At 41.8% G+C, this 27457-nt stretch overlaps 1 protein-coding gene across 3 annotated transcripts in view; it reads left to right on the forward strand.

The window, feature by feature from the left end:
* Positions 1-24724: 24724 nt before the first annotated feature.
* The window catches only part of kcnd3 (potassium voltage-gated channel, Shal-related subfamily, member 3), a 104873-nt gene continuing 102140 nt past the window's right edge, over positions 24725-27457 (forward strand). For all 3 annotated transcript variants that reach the window (XM_085782172.1, XM_085782174.1, XM_085782175.1), the window contains exons 1-2: positions 24725-25101; positions 26085-27264. In XM_085782172.1, coding sequence (XP_085638298.1) covers positions 26162-27264 — 1103 coding nt within the window. In that variant the 5' untranslated portion in view covers positions 24725-25101; positions 26085-26161. The remainder of the gene's footprint in view (positions 25102-26084; positions 27265-27457) is intronic.

The following is a 27457-nucleotide window of genomic DNA, read 5'->3' on the forward strand; positions in this document are numbered from 1 at the left end:
GGGGGCAGTGCTGTCCAGGACCTGAAGCAATTCACTGTATTGTAAAAGGTCAAATGTGTGCGCATGTGAATGTGTGTGTGTCTCTTCTTACATTATGGCTAAGATGTACTGATTGCAATCATAAGGGCCATACGATGGTAAAATGTATTACATAGTGATGTCTTACTTGCAGGCACAACATATTCCTAATCCACATCACATAGAATAAAACTTATATTGTCATTGAGTGCAAAATAACAAAAGAAACAACCAAAAGAAACCATCTACTCTACTGTACACAGTTTTATGTATATTTTAAGTATGGCACTATTTTATTCTTGTACTTCAGGAATATTGATATTTTACTATTACTGCTCTCCAAACATAAAAGACATACAGTATGTTAAAAGGGTGCATTTGGACATTATACCCTATATTTCATTAGTCTGGTTTTTAACCTTTGTTGATTTTGCAACGCTTGCACTTATGCACACATTACTGTAATTCGAGGCAGTGCCCAAGACACAATATGGTTTGTGTGTGTGTGAATTTAGGATATTTTACAGCAGAAAACATCATAGTTTTTAGTATTTTTATTTTCTTTTTGTTTTTCCAAGTTGAGAGACAGACAAGCTCCCGTATCAGTTGCTGTTAGTGACACCAGATGTGTTTGTGTCTTCTATCTGGTATTAGTGTGTTAAAGTGTCTTGCCTGTGATGTGATTCCTTCTCATGTTCCCTTGCCCTTATTCAGCTCCAATGGTCACATGCTTTACCATGCAACTATCCACAGTGAGGATGAACACATGAAACCTGAGAGAAACCAAAGTGAGCACACGTATAGGTTTGTAGGTAATCTGCAGAAAATTCAACTGGGAAACTGGGAAAGGACGACATCGGTTAAGTCAGACATCTAAACCCTGAGAGGGAATTAATACTTGTATACTTTAAACTCTCAAGTATAAACCTACTGTCATCTTATTATAATCCTTAAAATACCATCGACCTAATTTGAATGGTCATACTTTTGGGAAACACTGAAGTTTTAAGCCCCTAATCTTTCCTAAATCCCTTTCATTACATTGGTGTATCTTTATACACTTTGCAGTCTTTTATCTCTGATGATAAAGCACCAAGTTGGAATGTCTTTGAGAGTAAATGGCTTTCTCTGTCTTCCCCTGGGCTGTGATTAGTTTACTCCCCTTTAGACCCCCTTCAGATAAAACTTTATTACAGTTTAATTTTTGACCAGGGCCCTCCCAGGTAAGAGCACTTGGCATGATGCTGCCTCAGGGGGGGCACGGACATTATAAAATCTGAACACAATGAGCTAAGTCTGGAAGAACCCAGGGGGCCTGGGTGCAATCCTCCTTAGTGTACAGCCATGATACTGTAGAAATCTCCAGGGGAGGAATGCAATCTCTACGTGATCAACCACCACTTCTCTCTATGGACTAGTGAAACTGACACCGGCCCAAGAGGTACAGGTCCAGTCAGATGTAAAAACACGTCTTTCACCTTGAGAGTTGACAGCCTGGGACAGAACACGGCTTTCCTTTCCATTACTGCAACTGCAGTATAAGTCTACTGCAGTGCATCAGCTCTCTGCTTGGCACAGTCAAGACATTTACTGTTCCTGTAAAGCATACATGAGCATTTTATGAATAACATATTTTAAGATGTACAGTATAATGGAGCACGAGGGGATGGAAAGGCCAGACCTAATGATATACTCTATATTCTATTCCTCAAATTTCACTGAAGTAAAAGTTTGTGGACTCAACTCCCTTTCTTTGACATGGGCCAGAATGTGAATCACAATTATATTTACATTAGGGGCCTGGACAAAAATAAAACTCCAATGGGATGTTCACTTCTAAAGCTAGCGAGCTTTCAGACTTTACGCTAAGCTAAGCTCCTGGCTGTAGCTTACTTAACAGATAGATATGAGAGTGATATCGATTTTCTTGTTTAACTCTGGGAAAGAAATCGAATACGCTTTTTCTGTTCACAAAATATCGAACCATTTCTTTCATGCACCTTTTAGGTCACAGGTTTGATGCACACAGAAATTTTGATGAGACAGCTCCCGATGTGGCACTGAAGAAAATCTTTCAAACTTTTTATTGTAATGGGCATGATCAGTGATCGTCCTTTAGCTCGGCATGATAATATCCTGGCAGCACAGGCAAATGTAAATGTGTGATATTTTCTTTATCAATAAAAGTTCATTTGATATGAAACAGAACATCACCAAGGGACACTAAAGGAATTTCTATGTTAAGTCATGAATATTTCATCTTGGTTAGCCATTTAGATTGAATATCTAATTAAATCTCTGTGTCCCAAGGGAAATATACACAATGATTCTGCTATTAATCTGATACTTAAAGGCAATGAGCTGATAATCTAAGAACACACCCACTGAAACAGTTTGTGATCAACATTTATACACAGTATAGGTGTATATATGTATACACAGTGGAGTGCAGGTTTGAAAGAAAAAGCTACAGCCAGACGCTTTTATAAAACATTCATGTGACAGCAGAGATGAATTAAACATCCAGGAATGATCTACGGGTCAAGCAAGCAGTAAATGTGGGCGTAGCTTTGTGTCTAAAGATGTAAATATTGTTAAGAGAAGGATTTCTGCTGCCTGGCTCAGACTGGCAGAGATACTTGAGCTGCCTGCCAGGCAGAAGAAACACAGCAGCCCTTAGATCTCTGTGGGAGAAACTAACCTGCTCTGTTCTTTATGATAAGAGTCATACATCATGCATGTGTTCAGCTTTGAATATTGCAGCTTTAAATGAATAATATGGCTATTGCTTTGGACAGATAGCCAATGCTAAAGAGATTGAGCCTTAAAGCGAAGGGCAGACAGACAAGTAGGTGATGATGAGGTCAAACATGTAGACAAACTCTTTATAAGGCTCTTTGAGAGTTGTATGCACTTGAATTGTTCAGCTACAGTTTGAAATACCAGGAGCAGCTGACCACGCTTAAAAGTAGTCAGTCCCCCCCTGAAGGAAATAAAAGTTAAAAGCCAATCACAAGAGACTCTCAAAGAGAAGCACAAAACACCCTGTTCTCACTGGAGCTCTAGAGGGACGTGTGAGAGAGGAGATGTGAAATTACACCGAGGCTTTAGGAGCTTACAATCACAAATCTATCTCCTAAAGGACGTCCAAACTTCGGATAAAATACAGGGTAAGTGTGAAATATAAGGCCTGTATTTTTTGACCTGATGATGATGGCGATGATGATGATGATGCTCCACAGCAGTAGGAGAAGTCAGTAAATCACCACAGTCTGTGTTGACCAAGTTGTTGAGACTTTTCATCAAAAACTAAAAAATGTGTATCCATGAACATGGTATACTCTGAAAAGTCAGTGGGATTTATCCTTCATCCACGTAATTGGCATATTGTGCTGTCTGTTTTTTTTTCTTGTTTTTTTTTTGGGGGGGCGGGGGGGCTCTGCCGAGATGCAACAGGGCACATGCACGTTAATTTGTTACTGTAAAGTCAAGTGAGCAAAAATGTCAGTTGTATGGGAGTAATGAAGATTTATGGTTTCCTTTACACAATAGGAATGAATTACAGAGAAAAAACATCAGTACCAGTATCATCCATCGGCCAAATTGTTATTTTAAACATCAGTAGGCTATCGGTATCAGAATTTCACAATCTGTGCATATTTACAGAATTTCTTGCTAAAGAAATGTTTCAGTCTGGAACTAAAGTGGAGCACTGACCAGATGTGTTTTTGTTTAATGCTTTACAATGTGCATTTTAGATTGTTGCACTGTTGTTACATTATCACAATCACAATGATCACTGTGATCTTAAGAGTGATAATTTTCTGTTGCGGAGTCGTATCCTAAGTTACCAGCTGAGTTTTTGCTCCTTACTGATACTCTGATGACATCCACAAGTCTCTTAAAGCATAATTCCAGAGCATTCGGCCTCTTTGTTCATGAACCGCGACTAACGCTCAATATTCATGTGAGGACGAGAACGGAGTGATCAATGTGGCTCCCGGCTTTGAAGGGAGCAAAGCAGCAACCTCCCTCCTCTCTCCTCTTTTCCTCCCTCTCTGTTCCCTCTTTTACTCCTCCACTGCCGCTGAACCCAACGAGCCGCATTTGTCACGCCTTTATAACTAAAAGACCACATGAGCGCGTGGATGTTCTCGCTCTCGCGCAGCACGCCGTAGCATGATGCAATCAGTTCCAACGTCGTGTGTCGTATGCATTTGAATGACTGCGGATGAGTACTGACAAGTGTTCAGTAACTGGGTTTAGCGGGCCGCTGCTTCACACTGGAATCGTGACGCCACTGGAAAAGCTTGGGATCTGACCCACATGCAATAACATAAAACGCGACATAAAGAAGAGTGTATTAATTATGAGGCTGTGCAAAGACAGACGCTGGTGTATAAACAGGAAAACAGAGAAGTGCGGGCTTACAAAAGCTCTCTCTGTTCTCTCTCGCACATTTGCTCTGCTCATTTTCATGCTGCAGATTAGACTTGTTGGCTCACTTGCTGAAAGGAGGGCACTGTATCCCTGATAGAAGCCACTCTCAGGATTTCCACCGAATCCTCCTATTTTCAGTCGAACCACCGACACTCAGACCTACTCTGCTCGGATTACCTCACACGTCTCTTCTGAAAGAGCCGCTGGAAGTGATTTCTTTGTGATTGTTGTCATTTTCCTGGGAACGGTGCTGGGATGGAAGACTGACTTTTGCTATTAGAGTATAGTAAGGATAATGATATCTATAAGCTCACTCCAAAGAAGAAAAAAACTTGAGTTGAAAATGGCTTCATCTTCCTAAATAATCCCTTGGAATATGAGGGATTTTAATACTCAATAGTTTTGGTCAGGAGAATATATTCAAATGCCAACTATATGTAAAATGGAAAACCATATGAATGAATATGGATTATGCTTCTGCAGCCGAACAGAGCTCTCTATATGGGCGTTTATCTTTCTTTGTCTATATCTCTTTGGTGCATTGAATGAATGCTAACAAATCTGGACCTGAATCAGACATTCAGTGCACTGCTTTCACAACAAGAGCCCCTTTAAGAGGAAGGAAGGGAAAGTATCACTGCGGTGGGAGAAAATATGAGGGGATAAATTCAACGAAAAAATAGCTCACTCATCGAATAGGATCATGGGTGAAGGAAGAAAAAAAAATCTATAAGCTGCTCTGAGAACAAAGAAGAAATTGAGGAGAAATCGCTAGGAGAAAAAAACAACAACTTTGAAACAGGGTGTCCAGAGAGTGATGGGTCTCCAGAGTCACAGAGGACTGGAAGGACTGGTGTTGATGCAGCACATGAATAAAGAATTAGGCCTGGACGTCCAGTGGGCAGCTGAGCGCTATCCCACTGAGCTTCCCAGGTCTGAGCCCAAGGGAGGTTCATCTCATTCATCATTAACTGCAGTTTAAGGTGAATGAAGGCTGAGAAACCAGAGAGATGAAGGGAGGGTGAGGCGATGCGGGAGAGGGGAAGGGGACAGACGAAGGCAGAATTGAAGGAAGATTGTTTCGGGGGTTTGGGAAGCAGATCAAGCTGAGAGAGCACGATGACGTTAAGGATGAAAAAATCAAGGACAGCGGGGGAAACTGAAAGGGAATCATGAATGAAAAGATAAATATAGATTAAAACATTCAGAAATGGAAGAGACAGTGAGGGATGAGCAAGAGGAAGAAATGACAGCAGGAGAGAAAGCAGGTGAAAGATAAAGTAAAGGAGGATGGATAGGGCACAGGAAGTGATTCCTGGGAGGAAATATCTCCATGAAGACATCAGTACACACAATCACACACTCACACAGTGGCATGACTTTACCTTTTGCAGATGATGTGTGTAGCACTGATTTGCATTTGTCCTATCATTACTCTGATTGCGCGGACAGAATGAACAAGTACCTGAACCGGTTCACACGTACTGCAGGTCAGTGTTAATAGTTTTTCCCATATCATCAGGAGCAGCAGAGGTCACATTCACCAGCTGATGAGACACTTGAGGTGAGGCGGAACAACCTCATCAGCCTCAGAGTAGAATACCACACCTCTAAAGGATATCTAGTAATATGAAAAGCACTGCCAATCAGAGGGTTGTGTGATTGCTCTAAGTTGACACTAAAGATACCACAGCACTCATGTTTATGAAGATTTTTTTTATTTTTATAAATACCTTAGACCAGAAAATCACTCTTTCAATGAACATCTCACGATTCATACACATGCACTCTATGACAAGGGGCCACCAGAAGACAGTGTTTAGTGTCGTGAGCTTATTTCAATCTTGTTATTTCAAGTAAATATCGTCGCTGTCGGGCGCAAACCTCCAAAACTGTCCAAAACTGTTTGGTTTTGTAATAACTGGACATAACATCATCAAACTTGGTATTGCATCTTTACAAATAGTCAGATATTTGAATGTATCATTACTTTATTAATATTTTACCCAAATCAGGCTCAAGTGGAGTTAGGAGGTTTATGACCAACAAAAGAGGGGAGATTGACTGATTATTGACGGACGTATCGGCTATAGCTTATTGCATTACGTTACCATCAACTTACAGGTTAGCTACATCATTTATTGTATTTTATTTTTCTCAAAATACTATGTTTTTCCTGTTGTTTAATACATGTGGCCAAAATCTATAAAAGATAAGTGCACTATTAACAGGTAAATGACTGGCTAAACTGCACTTCAACCTGAATGGAAACGATTTTAACCATTATGCAAAATGATTGCGGTTATCTCAAATGATTGTGATTATGTAATAGCTGTGACAGGCCTAACCATAGTGTCAGGAGGGAAATCTGAGGTATTATTTTATCTGACTTTGAAGTTCCCCCACAGATGCATTGTAGTACATACAATTCATATGGTAAATGGAATTGCATTTATACAGCGCTTTTCCAGTCTCTACGACCACTCAAAGTGCTTTTCACTACTAGTCACAGTCACCCATTGATACAGAGCTTATCTTTTATCATATTTATCTATTCACACACAGGCTGTGCAATATCAGTCATAATTCAGTATCTTGTCCAAGGACACTTTGAGGTCACGTGGGCAGGAGGAGCCAGGGATTGAACAACAGACCTTCTAGTTAGCGGATAACCTGCTTTACCTCCTTAGCCACAGCTGCTTCAATTTGTATGTGGTTTTTATGTTGTTTATCCCATGCCTTGTGCACCAACTATTGTTTTACAATAACCTCAGCTCATACACATCTAGACTTCGATGAGGATTAGCAGACTTATCAGAGCAACCTGAGTAATAGCATCTTTATTTGTTTGTATTGTTTGTTAGCATGTGACTGGCAAGAATGCAAACCTGTATTGATGAGTTATTGTCCTCCCCCCTCCCCCAACTCCCTCATATAAAATAATCAAGACTTTTCCAAGTTTGGCAGACATTATTGTACTCATGTTGAAACATTGCTCATACAAAGAGGCTGAATGGGAAAATGGGTTTTGAATGCCTTCAAGAGGTCAAAAAAAAAAGAAAAAGCAATGGAGCTAAATCACCATAATTTGTAACAGAATTCAATAATGTATTTTTCTCCCACAGCAACTCCTTGTGAACTGTGGATGGCTCCATTTGGAACAAAACTCTCTGAATCTGCGTCTTAGTCTGTCAGCCTGTAGTTAATTGATGGGTTCATCTGAAATGGAATAGCGAGCTGTCAGCAGCCACCAGCTGTGGACTAACATGCTTGGCCAGCCAGTGTTCAGCTGTAACTTGAACACTTCCCTCTGTTCTCTCTCTCTCTCTCTCTCTCTCTCTCTCTCTCTCTCTCTCTCTCTCTCTCTCTCTCTCTCTATGTCCCACCTCTTTGTCTTTCTGTTTTGACAGATGTAGCTCAACTAAATCAACACGTCGGTGAAATCGGCCTCAGAGTGAACAGCAGTTTTTGCTCAGATCAGCCGCCTGTTATCGATTTTCCAGTGAAATGGGAATTATGTGCATATATATATGTGTGTGTGTGTGTGTGTGTGTGTGTGTGTGTGTGTGTGTGTGTGTGTGTGTGTGTGTGTGTGTGTGGTTAATTAATTCCCTATTTTCCAAGCTCAATTTCGATGACTGTCCCAGAATGCACGGCTGTCTTGGCAGATGACTGGCGTTGCTCTGTGACTGTCCCTCTCTGTGGGTTTCCATGTACGTATACCTACAGGCTCAGCACTAGTGCCCGTAGCAGAGATGTCTGGGTAAATAAACAGTTCACACAATATGTAAATATGTAAATGATATACAGCAGGCCAAGAAGACAGCCAGGGTGGTATGCTGGAGGTGGCTGCATCATGCAATCTGAACACTGCTCATGCAGGTGCTCAGAGTTCAGTAGAATACATTCAGTTTGAACATTCCCCTCACTTCAAAGGGGAGCTGCAGCATTATGTGTTTGTGTGTCTGTGTGTATATATAGGCCTATATATATATGCTTTCATTTGCTTAAAAAAAACCAACAGCGATGCGTGGCTCTGATGTTGCAGAGGAGGGGAGTGTCTGTTATGCGGTAAAGGGCAAATCAACTGATTGTTAATCAACGCAGAATGTTCTAATCACTTGGACAGAAACGCTAATCACACTCTCTTCCCTGACTGATCCTTTCTTCACTGCAGAGAAAAGAGAGGACTGTAGGAACACAGTGGAGTAGGCAGCTTTAAGAGGAACTGATGAAAACCAGATTAAATGTTTCCTTCACTCTCCGTCCCCTCTAAACTAACAGAGTGAGAGTGTTTGAGGTGGACCTTTTTTGTTTTTTTGTTTTGTTTTTTTCTCGACAGGGAAGTGGATAAGGTGCATTTTGTAATTGACAGGGAGACGTATTCAGAGACTGTACCATGCAAAAAAGACACACAAATACACACACGGACACACAAATGTCTCTAGCAGGTCAAGACACAGCTGTTTTATGGTCTGTAGCCCAATTTAGCTCTGAAAATACTTACACCATACGGTACTTAACTGATTCTGGGTGTTTTTGTTCAGAATGTGTTAATTTCAAGAGCAAGACACAGAAGCATCAGTATTCAGCGTGTCTGTCACTACCACCATCAGTTTTCATCCAAATGGTGAGGATCTAAGGCTGGGTGACACATCTTAATGATTGACATAATGAATGGAGGATAAGCCCCTGTGAATTCCAGCCTTGGTCTGACAGAGGTGATCAATAACTCCATATCGCAGCATCTCGTTAGGCTCTGCCCGGACTGCCAGAGAGAAGGCAGCTCCTCGTAGCATCTGATGCGGGGAGCATTATTGGCCAAGACATTATTCATACTATTGTTTTTTCCTCGTCAACAACCTTCGTGAAGAAGGGTCTTATCTGACTTTTGAAGGAAACCAAAATGAAACAAGTGAACCGTAATAACCGAGAAAAGCTGTCGAAAGAGCGATCAGGGCGGGAGTGTCGACTTTGACTGCAATGTGACAGCTGTACGGGAAAGTAGGAAGTCAGAGTCCTATGTAGTGTAAAAATATTAACATGTTTCAGATTCTATTTCTATATCTTACCGTTCATCTTAGCTCCTTTTGTTCTTCATGAGGTACTGAGGCCAGATTTCTGCATTTTTAGTACAGAAAAAAAAAAACACTATTTGGCAGCGTTACCTCTCGTGTCCCTCCATCACACAACTAATGTGGCGAAGCACTGAATCAGCAAACAGCAGAAATCCAAGAAGGCTCGGTCGCTATGTTGAATCTTTTTTGATGCCTGTCTGATTTATGGTAATAAGGCTTTAGAAGAGCCTCCTGAATGCACCACGCTTCTCTCTTTTTGGGGTTTTTGGATGAGAAGTGCGTTTTCAGCAGGAACACAATGACAGCCCCGGCAAACCAAGCCATATGCCACAGAGTAAATGAGATTACATCTCATTATAAACGGATTCATCTGCTTTGAATACACTCCAGCTCTTCCAATCTTGGGACCTTCCATTACCAAATTACTGAGGACCCTTTGGTGGACAGTACCACCAATAGACATTACACATTTAAAAATACAAAAAAAATACAAATCTCTGATTCATATGTTGCCTTTCTGTTCATTTTCTTCATCTGCTCTTTTAAAATAGGGTGTAGTAAGCACTTCCTCCTTTTCACTGTATCTGGAGTTAATATGAATATAAATTTCATTCTTCAAATTGGATGGTTAATAAGTTTATAGAAAGTTTTGAATTATACAATGGATGTAATCAATTATACAACAGATGTTAGATTAGCTAAGGCTGCCTGTCAGTCAGTAAGAACAAATGAATGAACTGAATCTGTAATAAGGTCATAGCTAATTGCTCACATGCTGATAAATAATAAAAACAGTCATTTTGTATGAAGTAGCAGGGATTAACAGATGCCATAGAGGGATAGAAATACCATCTGTGTGGGACAGTCGGTAAAATGTGGATTTTGTTTTTTAAATGTAATTCAAGTAAAATGTTATTATCTCCAGTTTATTCAAGTAAAAATGATTTGGAACTGCAATTTCTCAATCTCCCTGTTTAGTAAATCAAGGCCATATTTATAAGCTTCATGGAAGACTCCATCTTCTTTGTTTAACCTTAAAGCCAGCCACCTCGCAAGACATCTTCGAATGAGTTTTTCTCTGGTGTTAAACTGTGAGCAAGGCCTTTTTTTCTCAAGAGAATAATTGAGGAGAGGACAAAACTGCTGATAGAAATAACTACTTAACATTGAAGCAGATCAACAAAAAGGTTGGGTTCAGCGCCCCTACTGATAAGAGAACATAAGAGGGTGATGAGGTTGAAAAGAGAAAAGAAAAAAAGTTTACAAAGAGGAGTAGAAGGTGTCTCCGTAAGGACAAGTTCACTTTTTTCAACTTAATCTTTGTGCAAAACTTACTGCGCTGTTTTCATTGAAAGAGTTACCTGGGAATTGCTCATCCTTTTCTATACGGTACAAGCCACAAAAAGTAACTACAAAAAATGTAAGAGGAGTTGCTTTCATAGTTCTCTAAAGCCTCATATTGGCCTTTGCTGAATGGACTTTTGCACGGATCAAGGGCTGAGTTTTGGTTCCCATCTTTCACTGAAAATGAAAGGGAAGCAAACTTAAAAGTTGTTTGATTTTCATATGGACGTGTGAGTATTTTAGGACAGACATTAAAGCAGAAGTAAGGTGAATGTTTGTGTTAATATAAGTCTTAAATAGTTGTATCTTCCGACAGCAATCACTTCTATAGAGTGTTTGGTCTGAAACACGGGTCTGTCAGTCACTCTGCTCTGCTCTGAGCCCAGGAGAAAACTTTCCTTGTATCCTACAACCTTTATCCAATGAGGAGAGAGAACGGCATAAAGGGGCAGTCCTCTCTGTGTGTGCAGCCAAGGGATGCGCCTGAATGTGGTGACGTAGGGACGAGGACCAATAGATCCATGACGAGGGCGGGGGCTGCTAACTCCATCGGCTGACAGGAAGTTAGACAAAACCACCGGATCGCTTACTTCTGCTTTAAGCAAATAATACAAGTCCAGTGAATTAAAGTAAACAGATGCTTCATCTGGGGACACCTGTCAGCAATGTGGTCTATTGAAAAACCCTTTTGTAAAAAAAAAAAAAAAGACAGAAAGTTTCAGTTCATCTAATTAATTGATTGATTAATATTGCTGCCAGTCATGGTTATTCTCTTTGCCACTGTGACTGATTCTGACATAACATCTATGGCTGTTTTCCTGGCCTGTTTCCCTACCAAGATTGATGCATTCTGTTCTCACAGCATCTCTTTATTGCCAATAATGAAAATGAACCAGATGAGAGCAGGAGGGCTGAGCACGTGCACTGGCAGGGCCAGGGGTAGTTTACTCAGTTCTCTTAATTAGACCCCTCCAAATCCCCAACGTTCCCACTGGCAAAGTTTGACACAACCTGCTCTAATTGCTATCATGCACAGATGTGATAAAGTATATTTGCTGTAGGATAAGGGGATTAGGATGCACGCCATGCGCAGATCTGGACCTCGGGGGTACAGTGGGAATGGCAGGAAATGTTTATTTGTATGAGGAAGTTTCTACAGTGAATGAGGTGTATGTGTTAAGTTAAGTAATGCAGCATCAATACGATATTGAACCAGGTGTCTCTGATGAGATTGTTCCTATCGCCTTGAACACTGAATTCATGTGCAGAGCTCATGTATAACAGATTAGTAAAAACTAATTTGAAACATACTGTGGCTTGCCACTCCCCAGTGTCCCCCATGCCCTCCAATGATGGATCTAGCTGCTGATTAATCACAGCCATGGGTCTGACAGTTTAAATTCATCTATTAACACCATATTTAAGGTCATTGTCAACTTCCTATAAGTGGAGCAATACACGACTTTCCATGGGCTTTTTCACATTATTATGTCCAGTGCAGGCACCCATATTAAAACTGCGCTGCTGATGTTCTTTTCCCCTCAGGCTTGAACTTAACTACGGCATCTGCAAATAGAACTATTCCCCACTGAACCACTCCATCTATCGAATCTATCTGTCTGTCTGTCTGTCTGTCTGTCTGTCTGTCTGTCTGTCTGTCTGTCCGTCCGTCCGTCCGTCCGTCCGTCCGTCCGTCCGTCCGTCTGTCCGTCCGTCCGTCTGTCTGTCCGTCTGTCTGTCTGTCTGTCTGTCTCTCTGTCTGTCTGTCTGTCTGTCTCTCTGTCTGTCTCACTGTCTGAATGCACCAAGTGAGGTTTTTAGCAAGGTACAGTATGTTCACATCTTCAGAAAGAGCACACTGGAATTTGATTGATGGAAGTTGACATTGAAATTGCCCTCTCCATTAAAGTGTAAAAATGACTCAGAGTTGCGTATACTACAATAGGACCATTTACCCTGCCCAGTATTCCCATTTGAATTCCTCAAATTAACTGTAATGTATTCATTAGTCCACAGATCACTCATGGCAGGATTATGTTCTGCTATATTAGCTATGTATAGAAAATAATGAGTAATGTATTGAGAGCACTGAATTAAAAAAAAAAAGGACTGTACTGTATACTGCACACAAAAACCCACATTAGCACAAAAACAGGCACATGGCCGCACACATTTGAATAATTCATTTATTTGCACTCTATATAACACATATATTCACACAAATGTGCAGAAGTGCCCACATAACACAAATGTATTTATGTATAGCGCTCATATGTTACATACACACAGACTAAGAGAAGCCCGCTGCCCTGCGTACAGACCAGTGTTGCTGTGGATACTGCATAGGCATTGGCTCCTTCCCCATCTCCCCACCCTAGACGTGGCGGTGTGATCAGCACCAAGTCTCTTGCCATCACCTCAGTCCATTACTCTGTCTGTTGCTATCCTTAACAGGCTTCCGTATCTGTCCTCTACTACAAAAGGACAGCCAGCTCTCCCTGAGTTACATCTGATCTTGTCAAAGTCACTCCTCGCATTGCCAAACCCGATGAGTGGCCTCAACCCAAGAGGCAGGAGCCTGTCTCACACAGGAGTGTACGTTGTGTGTGTGTGTGTGTGTGTGTGTGTGTGTGTTACATGGCTGTGTTGTGCCTAGCTTCGTCCCAGTGGGCCGTGTTCTTGTGCCCACGTGTGGTGTGACAGAGGTCACGGCAGCAACTCTTTTTTGTTTTCTTTCGTTTCTTTGTTGTGTCTTACAAACTCCCTGCTCAGCGCCCAGTGGACTGTCTGGAGATAGAAGTGAGAAGAAGTGAAAACTTGCATGAGTCCACCCTTGATAATAGCATTTTTTGAAAAAATAAACAAATAAATAAATAAAAGGTATAAAATATACAGTGAAACTCCCCATAGTGAAAATATGTGGGGGGAAAAATAACTTTTTTTATCTGTCCATCATCATCCACTTGTCAAAACTGAACTTGCCTTCCCCTGTTTTGAAGAGATAAAGAACATGGGGTGCTCAAAGTGTGAACGACAGCTGGAGTATGTCTGACTACTGAATAATGCACTGTGAGCTATAGCTTTGAAAAATACTGACTGCTGAGCTGTGTTATTACTGTAAACATACCTGTACCTTATCAACATTCTCACATACCACTCTGCTTTGCATGTTGCCGGCAGAAAATACTTTTATTCATGTTTTCATTGATGACTTTGTTAATAAAAGTCCAGGAGGCAACAATTGCTCTAACAGACAGACCTGCCCTGAGTGCTGTGCACCCTTATTAACCTGCAATGATTACTTCTCATCATCACCATTAGGATGCTGTGGAGTTGCAGGTATTTAAGCAATCATCAAGAAAATTCCCAACTCCTAATACCAATGAAACACAGGACACCGTGCCTCAAAAAGAGATTGGTTTAATTAAGCAAAAATAGTGTTGTTTTGATGCACAACCTTAATGACTATTTGGATTAACAAAAACTGCTGAATGAAGAATCAAAGAGCTATATCCTGCTTTTCTTGCTCTTGCTCTTTCTCTTTCTCTTTCTCTCTCTCTCTCTCTCTCTCTCTCTCTGAGATGGATTTTCCTTGACCAAACATCTGCAAAGTGATTCCTGTGATCCTTGATATTTACTATGTTTGATTGCCTATGTTGGGTAATTGGATGCACAGGAGCCACTGGAATGAGAACTGAACGCTCTATTAATCTCACTTAGAGGCATTAGAGATGAGTCACACAGTCTGGAAAGGAGAAGAGTGGAGAAATGTAATGCTCTTTTCACCTTGGACCCACCAGAAGTTTTGTTTTGCAAAAAGCAATAAATCTTTTTCCCTGTGTGTATGCACAAGAGTATGTTTGGGTTGAATGTTGCAGTGTTGTGAATCATTTCAGGAATAATCTAAATTCAAACAAAGATACGTTTGAGGTAGTGGCCCTTAGGCATAGTTTGTCTATTTGTCCGTCTGATAAGTTTTCAACTGTACAAGCAAGAATTGGTCATTTTGGAAAAAACACATTTATGGAATCTGCATCAACACTGTTAATTTAGGTTAAAGTGCGTACCACTGAGTCCTGCCTGGGCCGAACCATTTACTGCATGTCAATACCTTACTCTCCCTCCCTGTTTTCTTTTTTGAAACAAACCCTGATCCCTGTTTCAGTTAAGGAAAAAGAAAGAAAAAACTAAAACTGAGAATAAACACTTTTTGATCAGTTTTGATCAGTGAGCCATACAAGTGATTTTTGTGCAGTTTTGTAGAGAACTGTAGTCACTCTTTTCCTCACCAAATCTATGCAATTTGCTTAAATGAATGAGAAATTTTAATCTGTTGTGAAAGACAAACTAATTGGCCAGAGATTTAAGCTCAATGTTTTTTGAAAAAAGCTTTTCTCATTTAAGAATTGAGCCAAAGTAGATGCAGAAAAACTATGGTATGGTCTAATGTAGCCTACTGTACTGTGAAGACAAACAAGTGTTTATGTTTTGTTTTGAAAACTGCCACAGGTGTTTTCCTTGTTACAGAATTGTTCTTTCTTCTGATTTTTCACAAGGTGGCAATTTTGTGGCCATCATAATCATAATGTAATTTGAGAGTATCATCATGAAAAGGAACGATAAGAAAACAATTTTTTGATGTTGATGGCACTGGCCCAATCAACTGGCACGAAAACTAGGCGTTGAAACATTAAAATGATTTAGTTAACTTTCTACCTTTTTAAAACATGCACAAGGATTTTGAGGTACAGTGAATTGTTGTGGTAATTGCACTTACAGTTAAAGAATGAATGTTTTGGGTAAACTGCAGCAGCTGTTTACTTACTAGAAGAAACGTTGCCTTTTCAGCACTGACTTCCTTCCTTTACTCGAGTCAGTATCTGTGGAAAACAGTGTCAATGTTAACTCTTATCTCTATCTAGTCTTTTATTCTCTGAAGTTAGCATGCCAACCAGCTTGACACAGCCCATCTCGTCACTCAGTGTGGCCTCTAATCTGTGCTGACAACGTAGCATTGCTCAGATGGCAAACTATACACTTTGGTGCACTAAAAAAAATGAGGGGCAAATGCAGGTGGCGTGGCACCATGTGCCAGATGTCTTCCTCTGTTTTGGATAACTTGAATTGGACTTTTGTGTAGTGCGGAAGTGTCTGACAGTTGCACAATACCATATTGAAGGAAATAGAGAAATCTCTAGGTACGATAGGTTACTCTGTCACAATGCTGAGTATTGGAGAAGTGGAAATGTTCCGGCCATCGGTGGTGCTGCAGGAAAGGGCAGGGGAGAAGTAAAGCCCTTATGATTCATCATCTAGATACTATGAATGTCTGTACCAAATTACCTTGCAATTCATCCAACAGCTGCTAGACAGTGAACCACAGTATTAGACCAGCACTGCCACTCTTGGAGCTGCACAGCTGGCATGACTTCAAAAAAAATAAAACACAGTTAGTGGTCACTTCACAGGTCTAGCTGTTGTTGTACCATTACATATTTATACGGACGTAGTAACTCCTGTATTGTGCCAGTACTACCACGTGAAGGTGTTAACCTTATACAGCTCGTTTTGAATTATATATCTGCCATTTGCCACGTTGGACCCATCACAGTATTTGTACTGTATGAATGATCTGTGAAAGAGGTGTTTAGATTGAAGCCAGAAAAAAAACATCTTTGAATTTCATTCCTCTCCTTGTAGAGTAAAGTATGCTGTCGTATGGATGTGTGTGTGTTTGTGTGTTGCTCTGAAAAGGTTAACTCAGTGTGTGTCCCTCTGGCTCTTTGTTCAACACTGACTGTGAGTGATTAAGGGAAAAAGTGTGTCTGTTCAATGTAAATGTGGTGGTAGGGCTCTGACTGGTAAATTTCTACTCGGTCTCCGTGAGTCAATTTCTCCGTGGAAGACACAGATAATAGAAACTCCTAGAAAATATAGAAGGGAAATACCTTCTCTGTAATTTATGGAACTTATGCAAATAAATGTTTGTAGTTTCCGTAACTGATGATTCGTTATGTTTCATTACTGTAATATTATTCTGCTTAGGAGACTCCTATCTGTTACTCAACCGTGGATTTTTCTCACCTCGTGGCAATTCAGCGTTATGGCTCATTAGAAGTTACACAATACAGATAAAGTTGCTTATCAAAGGAGAGTCTTCTGCACCTTTTACTCCTCAGGGGGAGGGGGATCTGGTTCACTGGCACAAGGATTTCTACAATAAGTACTCCACAGATGTGTGCAGGTGAATTAAATGCAGTCAGGAATTAGACAGTATCAGATGTTTCTTTCCAAAAAAAAAAAAAAAAAGATGGATTGTGAAGGCTGAACAGAGTGCAGGTGGTATTTCTGGTTATTTTTTAGTAGTGATCAAGTGCACCAGCGCCACTAATTCAAACTGTTTGTAAAAGTCGAACCAATGTTCTTGAAATTGGTTTGACACCTGATGACAACACCCCTCTGTGTGTCTTCCTTCAACATCACACCGGTCAGGCTAAGTGGTCAGGAACTCGGCTCATATAAAAAGAACATCTCCCAGCTCCACCTGCATGTAAATTAATACATTTAATGGAGCCTGATGAGGTTTTTGTGCAAAGGGAGATTTTAGCTTGCGTGTTTGGCCCATCGCCACTGCGGCCCTTGATCTGCATAAAAGATTGGAGAAATGATAGATGGATTAATACATTTCCTGTTTTTCTTTTAGATACTGAATTTAAAGCAGAAGTAAGCGATCCGGTCGTTTTGGCTAATGCTGCGTTCCAGGCAGGCTTTTGAAACCGTAAATTACAGCTTCAAGTCACAACTTACGACTTTGTAGCGTTCCAGGCAACCCACTCGTGTTTCTCCGACCTGTTTTACCGGTGAAAGTCACTATAACGGCCACTCGTAACTTCTGACCCGTGAACTCGTACCAGATCGAACTGGTACGACTTCACAGGTCTGAAAAACACGAGTTACGGGTTGCCTTGAACGCACCATAATGTCTTGTCAGTCGATGGAGTTAGCAGCCCCCGCCCTCGTCATGGATCTATTGGTCCTCGTCCCTACGTCACCACATTCAGGCGCATCCCTTGGCTGCACACACAGAGAGGACTGCCCCTTTATGCCGTTCTCTCTCCTCATTGGATAAAACTTGTAGGAATACGAGGAAAGTTTTCTCCTGGGCTCAGAGCAGAGCAGAGTGACTGACAGACCCGTGTTTCAGACCAAACACTCTATAGAAGTGATTGCTGTCAGAAGATACAACTATTTAAGACTTAGATTAACACAAAAATATCGCTTACTTCTGCTTTAATATGCAATATTAAGAATCATATCTTGCTTCAGCCAGAAGAGATGTGGAACCACTTCAGATCCTTTGTGATGATCTTGTGTTGTCACAGAGGTATAACGTCACATGTATGGTGTATTTTAAATCATGTTTTGATTTCTACGCACTCATCACACTCCAGTAGGATGGCACTTAATGCTATGTGAGCAACGCTTCAAAATCAATTAAAGATGCTCTTCTTTTTGCAGTGTCTGCAGTTGTGGTCTATGAAGTTTAAGACAATGCATAAATTAAAAAAAAAGAAATCACCTTTTTCTCTTCAAGCACTGACAGAGGAGGAAAAATGAAGTTACTACCCACTCTTCCGCTCTGTTTATCTACAAGAGATTATACCGTAATTAATTTTCCTATATAGGAGGTACACAATGCTGTCTCTTTTTTAGCTTATTAAAGTGGCCGCTCTCAAATGAGCTTCATCAACATACTGTAAGTGGCAGACAAAGGTAGATTAGAAGGCACAAGCAAAAATATGCATTGCCAAAACAGATGATGCGTTGTGCAAAAAGGTAATGTTCTTTTTAGACTGAGACCAAACTACAGTATACCTCCTTAATGAATATGCAATGCTCTGATGTTGTGTGTGTTCACAGGGAGGTCGGATGTGTGCTGGTTGGAGGTGAGTTTCGGTGCTTTTTTCTCACAGCGTCCCTGTCTGAGGATGAAAAATATCCTCCAGCCTGTTTGCTCATTGCAAACTCGGTGTTAGCTCTTACACAATAAAGACGTGAGCACGGTGGAATTACCTCTATATTGTTAGTATCATGTGTTCCCTGTATTGGCACAGTCATTACATTTGGATTTATGCTTGAGCTACAACAAACTTCCAGCTCTAAGCCACTTTGCTTTAATGACGAAGAGAAACTCAGCGGCGCTACTTCCCTGAAATGAGCACGGTGATGTACAGTCAAATCAAAGGTTGATTTAAGGTGGTATACACAGCCCGCTCTGCTCCCGTGGACCCTCGGTGAGAGCCAGCTTAGTTTGGGCATCGGCAGACAAAGCTTGACATTTTACAGGGTTGGAATAGGGTGCGGGATCTGCTGTCTTAGTCTCTTTGTGTGCTGGAAAGGGGCCAGCGGCACATCTATAACCCCCCCTGTGCCACTGACTGCCTCCCTGAACAGTAGACAAAGGGGCTGCCAAGTCAGTGTTTGGCACACCTAGTATAAACTCCACCACAGTCAGAGACTAAATCCCCAAAGGAAGATTTCAGATACCTAATGGGGATTAGACAAACTAAGGAGGCAGGTTGTGGGGAATTTATGAATAATTGAACTCAAGGAAGCCAGGAAACAAACAAATGCACAACGAGGGAAATGTCAAAACAAAAGCCTGTGAGTTTACTCATGTGAAGAAAGTGCCTAACAAGGGAAATACAGATTGTGAATTTGAATTTGTGTTTATTTTACTGAACACTGTGTGTGTCTGTTTGTGTGTGTCCGTGTCTGTGTGTTGATGTGTGTGTGTGTGTGTGTGTGCCAGCCTTGAGGTGGCCATCAGCAGTCAGGAGTCAGTGGAGGTATCAAGGCAGCAGCAGTGTGAGCGACAGAGGAGGAGAATGAATTGCCACTTTCGCCTCAGCATTTCTATCAATAAAGTGTAAACATCTTTTATGGAGGAAGAGTTGCTCAAAGACACCGATACAAACAAACCCCATCCAGCTGCATTATCTGCTCGTATGCCACAGGCACTCAAGAGAAAAATGTGGCTCTTTTGGTTATCGGTGCAGGCAGCTTATTATCAATCAATCAATCAATCAATCAATCAATTTGTTTATTTCGGGCATGTCAATTTAAATCATCATCATCACACTTCATCTTAGTTCAAATAATACAATACACATGGCCGAAAGGGAAAGCGGGAGAAGCAAAAGCTGATCTAGTCCCGCCCCCATTACCCACAGAATAAAAATCTTTATCATAATCTTTTTCTTTTTGCTTTTTTTTTTTTACATTTTGATATAACATTCTTTCACTTATGACATTTTGTGAGAAAAAGCTCCCGCACACTGTCATCACTTGCAGAGGTTTTATTGAGCAACGTTTCGGTCCTGAGACCTTCGTCAGGTTCTAAAGGTGTGTGTGAGGGAGGAGGCGGTATAAATAACCTCGGCACCAATCAGCGTCCTCACGTGACAACACCCCAGAGAAAAAAAGTTACACACAGTGTCAACAAAATATACACATTATATCAAAATACACATTACATTACATAATCTCATACATTAGGAAAAAATCGAATAATTAAGAATTTTTTAAGGTTTTTTAAGATTTTTTAAGACCCTGAGGGGCACTCGGGGAGACACAGAGTAGGCTATAGAAAAAATCTCTAGAAAATCATCTTAGATAACGATTTAAGTAGCCTACATATCTGAAATAGGCCTGCATGTGAGGAGACCGAACAAGACATCACCCACATCGAAAATCACATCATATCATATCGAAAGTATCGAAAATGCAAACATAATTCATAATTCATTTACTTATGACATTTTGACATAACATGTTACAGCAGTAGGTAGTATACATTATGACTGATTATTATGACTGATAACTGAGTTAAAAGGATACTTCACCCAAAATCAATAATTCACCAATTTTCTACTCACTGTCATGCCAAGAAAAGGTTCGGAGAACTTTCAAAACACGAGTTATCAAAACGCTTTTGGAGTTCCAGGGGGGGTCCAGCTGGCAATGGATTTTCATATAATGGCGGCGGATAGAGCTCAGTTTTGAATCATCCAAAACACACACTCTGAAACATCCAAATACCTCCATCCTGCTCATCCCTACTGACCCAAGTGCACTGAAGCCGCCACATGAAAAAGTTGTTCGGAAAAAACTAATGTGATCTCTGTTTTTAGCCTTGTTGTTGTTGTTGTAGTAGCTCCCAGTGGCTTTCTTGATGTTTGTGCACATGCGTGAGATTTGGTTTACAACGACAAACGAACATCCTTCCTTGGCATCACGGTGAGTAGAAAATTGGTGAAGTATCCCTTTAAGGTGACCTCTATATATAGCACAATGCACATTAGGAGGTGGATGTGGTGCATGGATCACATGGCTGTCACACAGGACACAGCGGTTTATTTGCCATGTGTCATCATTGCTTGTCCACTTGTACGGCCTCGGCTGGAAAATTGTTTTTGCAACCATGACAACAAAGCCCTGATCTTCTCTAAAACCCAACCGAGTAGCTCTTTTGTCTAAACCTGAACAAACTGCGACCACTCCACAAGGCTGCATGAAGACAAAGGTCCAGCATGTGTGCGGTTGTAGAGGCGCTGTTTACTGTTAATACAAACCAGATACAAGGTTAATCCAAGCTCAGTGGGCGCTGGGTGTAACTTCAAGCACCGAGGGACAGACAGGATTTAGGATTTTAATGTCAGAGTAGTGTCTTCAGATAATTACAGAGGGCAGTTGACCATAAAATTCAACCCACCTTGTTATTTAGTGACATTTGAATTATTGGAATTGCTCACAGTCTCGTCCGTTGAAAAGGCCACTCTCCATCCAGTGTGCATCTGTGTGTTTATGTGTTTGAGCCATTGTGTCGGTGTGTGTGTGCGTGTGTGTGTGTATGTGTGTGTTTTCTTCTATTCTTGTGACTGCCAGTTGCAGTTTAAGGAGTGGAAACATTTTTCACAAGGTGAGGTCATTTTGTCCATTCCATATTTTATCAAGGTCCCAGTTCACGGTCACGGACTTAATTGAGTTACCGAAAGCTTCTAAGGATTAGCTACACAAGGACACGGAGGCATCAACAAGTGTATTTGGGTGGGCACGCAGGTGTGAGTGTGTGTGTGGACGTGTGTGTCACTGTACGTCTAAATAACAATCACTAGCAATTTGTCAATTTCAAACATCCAGCCTGTAAAGCTCACTGAGTGTTTTCATGGTAAGTAATACGGTGTGTATACAAAAGTATTAACTTTTCATACTACACACATGTGGATCCTTAACGAATAGGAGAAAACCAAGCATGTTACAGTCTGTGTGAACTGACCCTATTGGTATTCTGGTGGACTGTACTGTATATATCGGAGGGATGAGATCCCTGTTGACTCGGTTAGGGCTGCATATTGTTCTGCAAAGCACTGAATAATGCGGGGACATGGACGTCGACACTGTCTGAGTCTGAATATAAATGACCATGGGCTCATGCAGAGTTATGAGCTTTAGCTCAGACGGAAGTGTCACATATTGCAGGCTTGACTGACATGTTTCAGGAAAGCAGTGAAAGAGTCCAACTGGATTATCTTTACAGAGTGATGCGGTGTGAAAGGTAGAGGATTGTGCATAGGCTGGGTAAGCCTTCACACAAATGTACTTTCCATGCTGTACCTTGTGTTCATTGCAGACAGTGATTGCTCTGAGAGTTTTTCCACTGGAGCCCTTTTGTTTTGATTTGCTTCCATGAGTAAACTTACATGTAGAGATGATAACCAGACTCTGTAGACACCCGGGCCCCCAGAAAAGAATTCAAACAGAAAATATCAAGCCCTCAGATACATGGTAGCTCAATTTCTGCCAGCTGAAGAGATACAGCAGAATCACTTTGGACTCTCTTTTATTGTTGCTTACTGTTTGGATGAATAAATATTATCATGTTTGCTGGAGATCACAGCCTCCATTACGTACAGTGTTTCTGTAACAGATAATATTTTATTGTATGTATCTGGGATCCTGTCGGTCCAGTGAGAAGAGTGTTCACTATACGACCCAACCTGGGACCTGAACGGTAACCAAACCCCTTCAATCTAAACATGTCAGATTGGGTATTGGTTATCTGCCACAAGTCATGGGTTTGTGTGTCGATATATATTGAGTACCTGAATGGATCCCAGTGAATCTGAGAGCACCCAGTATCAGCTCTGCTCACTAAACAATCATGGGAGAAAATATTTTTTACAAATCATCCTACGTAGAAGTTATTAAATGACTATGTTTTGGAACACGTCTCAGATTTTAAATTGGTTAGAAGATGATCATTATCTCCTCTGTACAGTATGTATCTCTCGGTGGGTACAAGATGTTTTATTATTGGAACAGATGAAAAAAAGATTTTTAAACTATTTCTATCAGTCTCTGAAGCATATTAACAAATTATTTTTGAAATGAGCTTCCATTACTTTACATTTTTTCATCATTAACTTGCTGCTCTTTTCAGCTGCTACTGCTGGTTAATTGATGCCATTGTTCTCTCTCCAGGTTTACTGCATTTTAGATGATCTACAGTAATTATCCTTGGGTCCATCCAGATTACTCTCTCTTTTTATAAAAAATGATTACTTTGGATTTTGGCAGGTTTTCTACTAATCTATTTTAGATCAGGTCAAACATCTCTGTGATTCCAGAAATTTCCCAGCTCATGGCCCCTGTGAAAAGCTCAGAGACGTTGGCAGGCAACATCCGACCTCGTAACAATCCACAGGCAAAACTCAGGAGTGAATTGAAAACACAGGAGGCTTAATAGGTCTTTTCTGTTTGACAAATTAGAGAGAGATTTGTTGACTCATTATCTGTCTCTTGACTCCTTTCCTTTTAATTCTTTTTTCTTGCAGCTACTGTATCCATTCTGATCATCTTTTGGACTGAGATAGCAAACAAGTATTATAGTATGTGGTCCGGCTGCAACAACATATCTTATCCTTTAGATCATTTTATCTTTTGAATCATTATTTTTCATAACATACAACATAACCTTTTAACAAAACTGTACTGTTTTGCAAATGATTTGTCAGCCTACTTCTAATAGTGGGAACCACTGCTCTACACAGCTGATGAGGTAGGCTACATTCAGTTCGCAGAGGGACAAATACCTGAGGGAGTCTATTTAAAGCAGCATTAATTGACATTGTCACAATAATAATATATCATGACAATGTCAAAAATATTGTGACAGTGTAACAGGCACGCAGTAGCCTAAGCAACTTGTTGGTGAAGATAGCAGAGCTTTTCACTAGCAAAGACACAGATAAAAACAGAGCAAAGTGAATAAAGTGATATAACCCAATGAATATAATGACGTTTCATAACAGGAAGACGTGAAAATAAGAAGCTATTGGTTAACACATCGATCACAAAGGAGATGTCAGTGTGTGTGTTTGGTGGGGGGTCTTTGCCTGAGGGGGGCTTGTGACTCCTTAGCTCCGCCACTGCCAGTGGGATGCATCCTGTGGATAAAAGTTGCTTAAATATTGTTGGCACAGACAAACCATATATTACTGAATGATATGCAGTTTATTCATTCATTTTTCTCAGTAAAGGGGAAAAGGGGTGTAGCTATGTGCTATGTGTTTATCTTGATTTTTATTTTTTTCCTTCTTTCTTTTTTTTCATCATCATCATCACTGACTAACCCACTTTCTGCGCATCCTTTTCGAGTGGCTGATGGAGGTTTCCCATAAATGCAGTTTTGGTTGATGATCCGCCCTGCGCAGAGAGAGAGAGAGAGAGAGAGAGAGAGAGAGAGAGAGAGAGAGAGAGAGAGAGAGAGAGAGAGAGAGAGAGAGCGCTCCTCCTCCTCCTCCTCCTCCTCCGTCTCTTCCACCACTCAGCCCAACCAGCCAGGGTAAGACGGTCTTCAGGCGGACTGCTCTCATCATTCCCCCCGTTCGCAGAATGGAAACTGAATCAAAGCGGCTGTGGTACGTCCGTCCGTCCCCGGTACTTTTCCGCTGTCAGCTCCTCAGCAGCGGTTGTTTTGTGTAACGTGTCTGTCCTCTTCGTCCAATAACTTCTGCCGTGGTATTTTGTTGTTGTTATTTTTTTTCCCCCCTCCCCAGAACACACGCTGTCAGAGAAAGACCCCAAACCCACGACTTTGTGAGTCAAACTGCTCCGGAAGAAAGAAGGTCGCATTTGATAAATGGAGAATTTTGAACCGGTGAGTTGGAAAACTGTAGCGAAGATACAGATACAGATACAGATACAGATACAGATACAGCTGCTGGTGTGTTCGCTGCAATTACTTACCAACCTGTTCGGCTAATGTCAAGCTTTTTATTCCGTCTTCCGGCTTCGGAGGCTGTGTTTTCTGTGTAGAGTAGTTCTATAAAAAATTTTTTTTTTTTAAAAAGGCGGTGGGGGAAAAAACTTGTTTAGATTTGGTGTCACATTTAACTCTATTATATCTTCAATTTAAACCGGAATGACCCTGAACTAGTTCCATTCATCTGTGTAAAACAAAGATGCATGAGCAGTTGTGTGTCTGGAGCTCAACAGGTTTTGGGTCTCTCCTTGTATCTCTCTCCCATAAGCAGATTACAGCCTTGTATATTTGCCTATTTATAGCAAAGAGCTTAACAAAAATGTCCTAATATCGCTTTTTTTCTTCTTGCCTGTCTGCCTGTAGTTTTTCCAGCTGTAAAATGCAGTGAACAGAGGTCTTGAAGACTGCATCTTAACTGTAACCCAATAGAGGGGACCTGAGAAATACAGCCTTAAAGTAATTACAGGGAATACGATGCTTATTGGAAATTGTACCATGCCCCTGTAATCACATTAAAGCTTACTGTATTAAATAGAAATATACTTTATGTCCTGCTCTGGAAAGGTTTCTCACGTCAAGTGTGATGTTCAGTTTTATTTCTATTAAAGATACTTTTTTGCTGTCTCAGCTAGAGCACCCTGTCACAATCTGAGCTGTGTTGTTCGTCCATTACCTTTTCTTGTTACCTCACCTTTTTCTCCTCCTGGCCTTTCCTTTCATCCTTTCACTTTATCCTTTTCTCTCCCACATCTTTAACATTCAATTATCTCAAATTCTCTTCCCTTTTTTTTTCCTGTTTCCTCATCGATTGCTCTCACCCTCCTCCCCTCTCATGATCATAATGGCACTCACCATCTCCCTCCCTCTCTTCCCTGTAGACGGTGAATGAGCTGAAGTCAAGCTGGTTGTGAAGGTGCTGGATTTATTCTCCCCTACGCCCCGAGCCGGACACAGCATGGCGGCGGGAGTAGCGGCGTGGCTTCCCTTTGCCCGGGCGGCGGCTATCGGCTGGATGCCCGTGGCCAACCTGCCCATGCCGGTGGCGCCCGCCGAGAAGAGCAAGCGGCAGGACGAGCTCATCATCCTTAACGTCAGCGGACGGCGCTTCCAGACCTGGAGGAACACGCTGGACCGCTACCCGGACACCCTGCTGGGCAGCTCGGAGAAGGAGTTCTTCTACAACGAGGAGACCAAAGAGTACTTCTTCGACCGGGACCCCGACGTGTTCCGCAGCGTGCTCAACTTCTACCGCACCGGGAAGCTCCACTACCCGCGCTACGAGTGCATCTCCTCCTACGACGAGGAGCTGGCCTTCTTCGGCATCGTGCCGGAGATCATCGGAGACTGCTGCTACGAAGAGTACAAGGACAGGAAGAGGGAGAACGCCGAGCGGCTGATGGACGACCAGGAGGACAACAAGGACGCCAAGCTGCCCAACATGACCTTCAGGGAGACCATGTGGAGGGCCTTCGAGAACCCCCACACCTCCACCATGGCGCTGGTCTTCTACTACGTCACCGGCTTCTTCATCGCCGTGTCGGTCATCACCAACGTGGTGGAGACGGTCCCCTGCGGCACGGCGCCCAACCAGAAGGAGGTGCCGTGCGGCGAGCGCTACACCGTGGCCTTCTTCTGCATGGACACGGCCTGCGTGATGATCTTCACCGTGGAGTACCTGATGCGCCTGTTCGCCGCGCCCAGCCGCTACCGCTTCATGAGGTCCGTCATGAGCATCATCGACGTGGTGGCCATCCTGCCCTACTACATCGGCCTGGTGATGACCGACAACGAGGACGTGAGCGGCGCCTTCGTCACGCTGCGTGTTTTCCGCGTGTTCCGTATCTTTAAGTTCTCCCGCCACTCGCAGGGCCTCCGCATCCTGGGCTACACGCTGAAGAGCTGCGCCTCCGAGCTGGGCTTCCTGCTCTTCTCCCTCACCATGGCCATCATCATCTTTGCCACCGTCATGTTCTACGCAGAGAAGGGTTCAAGCTCCAGCAAATTCACCAGCATCCCAGCCTCCTTCTGGTACACCATCGTTACTATGACAACGCTCGGGTAAGAGCAGAGCAGACACCTCTTTTATCTGGTTGCGAGTGCTGTGTGTGCGTGCGCGTGTGTGTGTGCAAGTGCATCTTTGTGCTGTATGTGAGTGTGAGTTTTCAGTAGGGTCTGTTAACGTGTGAGTAAATGTTTGATTATGATTTGTCTTGAAATGTGTGTGTGTGTGTGTGTGTGTGTGTGACTCCGT

Source organism: Trachurus japonicus, chromosome 7 (genome assembly GCF_045865225.1).
Source record: "Trachurus japonicus isolate A0001 chromosome 7, Traja_1.0".
NCBI lineage: Eukaryota > Metazoa > Chordata > Actinopteri > Carangiformes > Carangidae > Trachurus > Trachurus japonicus.